The sequence below is a fragment of the Echinops telfairi genome, unplaced genomic scaffold, assembly GCF_000313985.2.
Source record: "Echinops telfairi isolate 266 unplaced genomic scaffold, ASM31398v2 ScPeMD7_7420;HRSCAF=8458, whole genome shotgun sequence".
NCBI lineage: Eukaryota > Metazoa > Chordata > Mammalia > Afrosoricida > Tenrecidae > Echinops > Echinops telfairi.
The window spans coordinates 28,427,621-28,433,910 of NW_022111320.1; the positions used below are offsets into that span (position 1 = coordinate 28,427,621).

Here is a 6,290-nt window from a genome sequence, read left to right on the forward strand (position 1 = left end):
TGGGGTCCCACTCCCTGCTGATATGGATAGTGATTATTCCCCCGAAGGTGAGCCCAAAGACAAGGTAAAGCCAATTCAAGGAGGATCAAGGTTAGACTGCCATCTTCACTTTAAAGTCCTCCCATCTTGTCACATGTGTACCCCTAGTGCCTCCCCTTTCTATTGCGTGTACACCCCTAGCTCATCCCCCTCCTATTGCATGTATACCTATGGTACACCCCCTTCCTGTTATGATATAATTAGGGGGGCTTGCACATCCCCCAAATGTATATAAGCCGTGATTCAAAATATATCTCTCGGCGGGGACCTTGCTGCTGAGATCCCAGAGGTGCTGGCGGTCCCAGAGGTGAGCAATTGCATGCTTTATCTTGTCTGCTGTCTCTTTAATTTTACCCCTCAATTACACAACTGCCCCATGGACCCATTCGATTGTGTGTGTGGCACCGCACATACAGAAGCAGGTGAGATTTTTAACTCTTGAGTACTCCACACTCTATCAGGGTTTCTTTCAGTAAGGCAATTGAGCCAGGTGTGATGAGATCCAGCCAAAGAATTAATTATAACAGCAATCTCTATATTTTCAGAAATAAAATAGGCTAATTATACAATCAGGAGTACCAGTTCTTCATAAGGGATGATCAGTATAATTTCACTTAATAAATTAGCCTTCTAGGTTTTTATCAGTTTATTCATTCATGCACACAATCTTTTAAAATAATGTCAGCCACCAAATCCCAAATTTCTACACTTGCACGCGAATCAACATGTACCAGAGGTTGTTCTTCCGTGCCCTTGCTTTTATCTGACTCATTGTAACCCCCGTACCATAGCACGAAACACTTCCTGGCCATGCACCATCCTCACAATTGTTAGGTTGGAACCCATGGCTGCAGCCACACTGATAATCCATCTCATTGAGGATCTTCCTCTTTTTTGCTGATTCTCCACCTTTGCAAACATGATATCCATTTCTAAGGACTGGTCTCTCCCAACAACATGTCAAAGTCCATGAGATAAAGTCTTGCTACCTCTGCTTCCAAAGAGCATCTTGGCGCTCCTTCTCTCAAGATAGATTTGTTTGTTCTTTTGGAAGTCCACGGGACCGTCACTATTCCTCGACAACACCATACCCAAATGTATCACGTCTCCTCTTGGCTTCCTTCTTCCTTGTCCACCTTTCATAGGCATATGCAGCATGGAAGACACCATGGTTTGGGGGCAAGGAAACCTTAGTCCTCAAAGTGATGTCTTCGCTCTTCAACCCCTTAAAGAGGCCTTGGAAAGAGATTTTCCCAATGAGATGTGTCGTTTACTTTCTATACTCTGCTTTAATGAGCATTGATTGTGAATCCGGATGAGATGAAATCCTTGACAACCTCAATCTTCTCTACACCCATCATGAAGTTGTCTATTGGTCTAGTTGTGAGGATTTTGACTTTCGCTACATCAAGTTGCAGTCCATATGATGGGTGCAGCCCTGATCTTCATCAGGAAGTGCTTCAAGGCCAACTCATTTTCGGTAAGCAAGGTTTTGTCATCTGCACATCAAAGGTTGTTAATAAGTCTTCCTCCAATCCTGATATCATGTTCTGCTTCACATATTCTAGCTTCCCTGATTATAGGCTCAGCATATAGATGGAATAAGTGTGGTGAGAGGCTCTAACCCTGACACGCACTTTTCTTGATTTTAAACTATGCAGTGTGCTCTTGTTCTGTTTGCACAACTGCCTCTTGATCCATCTACAGGTTCTGCATGAGCACATGAAGAGTTCTTGAATTCTCATTCTTTTCAAAGTGATCCAGTTTGTCATGGTCCACACAGTCAAATACCTTTGCATAGTCAACAAAACACAAGTAATCATCTTCTTGGTACTCTTTTGCTGTCAGCCAAGATCTATCTGAAGTTAGCAATGATATCTCTCATGTGACATCCTCTTCTGAGTCTGGCTTGGATTTCTGGCAAGGACTTATCAATGTACTACTGCAAATGTTGTTCAATTAACTTGCACAAAATTTACTTGCATATGATACCAATGATATTTCCACATTCTGTTGGGTCACCTTTGTTTGGACTGGGCTTAGTTATTAATCTCTTTCAGTCAGTTGGCCAAGTGGCCAAACTTGTCTTCAAATTTCCTTGCATAGAGGAATGAGTGCTTCCAGGGCTTCATCAGGTTGTTGAAACATTTCAAAAGGTATTACATTGATTCTTGGAGCCTTGCTTTTGGCTAATGCTTTCAGTGCACTTCGGACTTCTTCACCATTGGTTCTTGCTCAAATGCTACCTCTTAAAATGGTGGAATGTAGACGAGTTATTTTTGGTCCAGTGACTGTGTGTAAAATCTTCACAACTGGTCAAGTGCTTTATATCATGATCAAGAGTGAAAAGACTGAAGTCAAATATTTTGTCTTGCTTGGATACACAATCAATACTCATAGAAGAAGCACTCAAGAGATTAAAGGACACATTGCATTCAGTAAATATATTGCACAAGACCTCTTTAGAGTGTTAAAAAGCAGGGAGGTTTCTTTGAGGACTAAGGTGTTCCTGACCCAAGCCATGGTACTTTCAATTGCCTTATATGCACGTGAAAGTTGGTTGGACATTGAAGAAGGAAGACCGAAGAAGAACCATTTTGTTTGAATTATTGGTTGGCCAAGAATACCTCTAGTCAGTGGAAGGTTTGAAGTGTGATTTGACCCTAAATCTCCCAATGAGACAAAGGCTTAGAATTATTTGAAGCTTAAGTATATGACGGCTGGAATGTGTGTGTGTGTGTGTATTTATAAACTTTCTACTTCCCTGTCACTTGTCAAAGGCAAAAATAATATTTGTTTCATTGTTTCCAATAAAAGTCAGTGTTTAACAAAGTTACCATCAGGAGAGGAATAAATTCTTTAAGGGACTGTTCATCTCTCCTTTTGATTCTTGACATTAAAGGTCTCTGTAGTCCTGCTAGACATTTTCCATCAAGGTTATTCTCTAAGTTCTTCTAAATGACTTTGAAATTTAAATTTTCCCATCATCTTTCAGAATGAAGGCTGAGGTTAAAAAGATAAATTCATTTATTCTCTTTTCCCCCGTGGCCCCCGGTGTCTTCTTTTCTCACCATTACTCTTCCCCTGCTCTGTGATATATCTGAAAACTGTTTTGCCTTCTGATGCCTCTTTCGTTTCTTACTTCTTTCTCTGGCTGCATCTTCCTTGTGGAATTTATGCCAAATATAATTGCTCTGCATGGTTTGGGAAAGGCTTGATTTCTTCCATAGGTTGTTTCTTTTGCCTTAATAAGTACGGACACTTATTAGCTGGGTACAATTTCATTCTCGCCTCTGTGGGTTGCATTTCATTTCTTGTTAATGTGTGAATCATAGATTTCTCTAATTACATACCATTGCCTTTCCTTTCTGCTCAGTTTGAAAATTAGCAAAGGGTTAGTACTCTGATAGAAATGTCGAAAATGGTTTCTTCAAACACATTTGGGCATACTCTTGGGACAGACTAAATCTAGCCTCTGTGTGTGTATATGTGTGAGTGTGTGTGTGCATGAAAGCATGCACAAAAATAGCTCAGAGGCCAAACCTGACCATCTCTGGCTATACAAGGGAGAAGGAGACTCTAACTCCACCTAATTACCATAAGGCATCAATTAGACATGCTTTTACCCTTCATCCTTCCTCACCTTATTCTGATACTAACCATTCCTCCCACAACACTCCACTTCTCTGATGGGTCCAATAATCCATTGCAATGCCCATACAGACCTCACAAACAATACTCTGGATAAACATAACTTATTTGGGATGTTCACAAGGTACCACCAGTAAAAGTTAGTAAACAGTTGAGATATAGGCTTTGGTCTGGAGCGCTACCTCCAAGTCTCTCTAGTCTTCCAGCTCTCAGTCCCAGGGCCCCCTGGCCCCCGTCTCTGTGGACCAGGAGGTCTGCCCGCTGCTCTCCCTCGCAGACGCGCATAGTCTCTGTGTTGCTCCTCTGCTCTGTCTCACGGTCTTCCTGCTTTGCAGGTGTAGGCCTGGCTCCTTTGCTTTGTCCCCTTGGTGCCACTGGTTTTGATTTTCACCTTCAGGAAGAGATCTTTTAAAATTATTATTATTATTATCTTATTAATCATTTTATTGGGGGGACTCTTTAAGATCTTATAACACTCCATCATTAAGCTGTATTAAACAGACTTGTACATATGTTGCCATCAACATTTCCAAGATATCTTCTTTCTATTTGAGCCCTTGGTATCAATTCCTCTTTTTTTCCCCCCACTTCCCTCACCCACCCTCCCACCCTCATGAATCCTTGATCAATTAAGTATATATTTTTGCTGCTATGTCATGTCCTACACTGTCCATTGTCTCGCTTCACCCAATTCCTGTTATTTGTCCCCTTGGGGGTGGGGGTGGGCCATGCATTCAACCTTATTCCCCCTCCCCACTACCAATCCCTATCCTCATGATATTGCTACTTCCACTACTGTTCCTGAGGGTTTTCTCTGTACTGAATTCCACGTGTCAAGAGCTCTTCTCTGTACCACTGTGTGTTCTCCGGGCTAGCTGGATTTGTAAGGTAGAACTGGGGCCTGGCAGTGGCGGGGAGGAAGCATTCAGGAACTGGAGGAATGATATGTACTTTGTCAGTGCTATACTGCATCCTGGTTAAATCGTCCCTTCCTTGTAACCCTTCTGTGGGAGGATGTCCAGTTGCTTACAGATGGGCTTTGGGTCTCCACTCCAACCCCCCTCTTTCACATTAATATAATTCTTTGTTTTGGCTCTTTTGATACTTGATTTCTGATCCCATGGACACCTCATGATCAGACTGGCTGGTGTGATTCTTCCATGTTGGTTAATTTGCTTTCGGGAAGAGATCTTAAATGTGGTTCACTGGTGGCTCTTTTTCTTTGATGATCCTGGAAGTCTGTCCATGTTCCTGCTTCTGAGATGGCTCATTCTTTTTTTCTAAACTTTTTAAAACTTTTATTATTTTAAGCTTAATTTATTCCCGAGCTATGAGTTTTTGCTTCTACAGTTTCTTCTGGGAAATCTTTTTCTTCTGTGCAACCTCCTCTTCTGGTTTGGGAACGATCTGTTCCTTCTCGGTCAGGATCATTTCAATGTGGCAGGGGGAGCTCATGTGTGGGTTGATCCGACCATGAGCTCTGTGAGTCTGGAAGCACATCTTGGGGGCTTTGTTCACCTGGATGTGCTCAATGACCAGAGAATCCATATCTAAACCCTTCAGTTCAGCATGACTTTCTGCATTTTTAAGCATGTGAAGCAAAAATTCAGCACTCTTTTTGGGCCACCGACCTTGGGTCCAACCCCACTGTTTGGCCTGGGCACACCTACCAACGCCACCATTGTAACGTTGTAAGAGCAGACACTGCTTCTGCAGAGGGACATCTTTCGAGTATTTGGTGGCTTTCTGGATATGCATATATTTGATGGCCTGGGCAGTTTCACGGGTGTTCTTGAAGTGGACTCGGAGGTTTGACCCTCTTGATTTGCAGAATTTTGTAGGGTTTTCTGGGTCAAGTGAGTAGCGAACCATTTTGGCAGGTCACCTCAGGCCGCTACAGTTAGAGGAAGAGCAGTGGGTTCTGGGAGAATTCATGGTCACTCAACTTCTCTGGGTCATTCTTATAACTAGGAGAATGGCAACCAAAACTGACCAGGCCCCTCTATTAGAGTTTCTCTTCACCCCAGAATGTGAGTGGACTTTTGTGTAGTTTGGCCACTCTATTTGCTCCGTTTATGTTTCTCATTTGGAGGTTAAGAACATTATGGAAAATTCTGAAAGGTAGGCTATGTCATTTCTACTCAAAATATAATAGCTTAGCATTTACCTAAGAACTAGGAAAGAAATGATTCATTTAAAAGGAACACAAATGGAAGAAAACACTCATGTGACCCACAAACATATGAAGAAATGTTATAGATCATTAGACATTTGAGAGAATCAAATCAATACAACTACAACTATGATTGTGGGGTTTATGTTTTACTTTGTAATTCTTATTAGCTTTTGGTGGTTGCTGTTGTTTTAACGTGTTGTCTTGTTTGGGTATGTGAAATCCAGAATAGGTAAATCTATGAAGACATTAACTGGATTAATGGTTCCTTGGAGTATGTCAGGGGAGGTTGGGGGCAAATGGGGAGCTAATACTGATGGGTATGTGAATGAAGAAAATATTCTAAAACTGATTGTGGTGATGATTATACAACTCTTCTTGAATTGTTGAATTGCATAATATGTAAATTATATGCAAATTAAACTTT

The 6,290-nt window shown here is 41.6% G+C and overlaps 1 protein-coding gene across 1 annotated transcript; it reads right to left on the reverse strand.

The window, feature by feature from the left end:
- Window positions 1-5,020: 5,020 nt before the first annotated feature.
- LOC105978772 (60S ribosomal protein L17-like) lies at window positions 5,021-5,635 on the reverse strand. The gene has a single exon (XM_045297613.1). It carries the CDS (start codon window positions 5,560-5,562, stop codon window positions 5,035-5,037), a length of 528 nt encoding a protein of 175 aa, XP_045153548.1. The 5' UTR covers window positions 5,563-5,635; the 3' UTR covers window positions 5,021-5,034.
- Window positions 5,636-6,290: the final 655 nt, after the last annotated feature.

Excerpts from the sequence above, each read along its gene's own strand:
- LOC105978772 (XM_045297613.1), bottom strand. The coding sequence starts at position 5,562 with ATGGTTCGCTACTCACTTGACCCAGAAAACCCTACAAAATTCTGCAAA.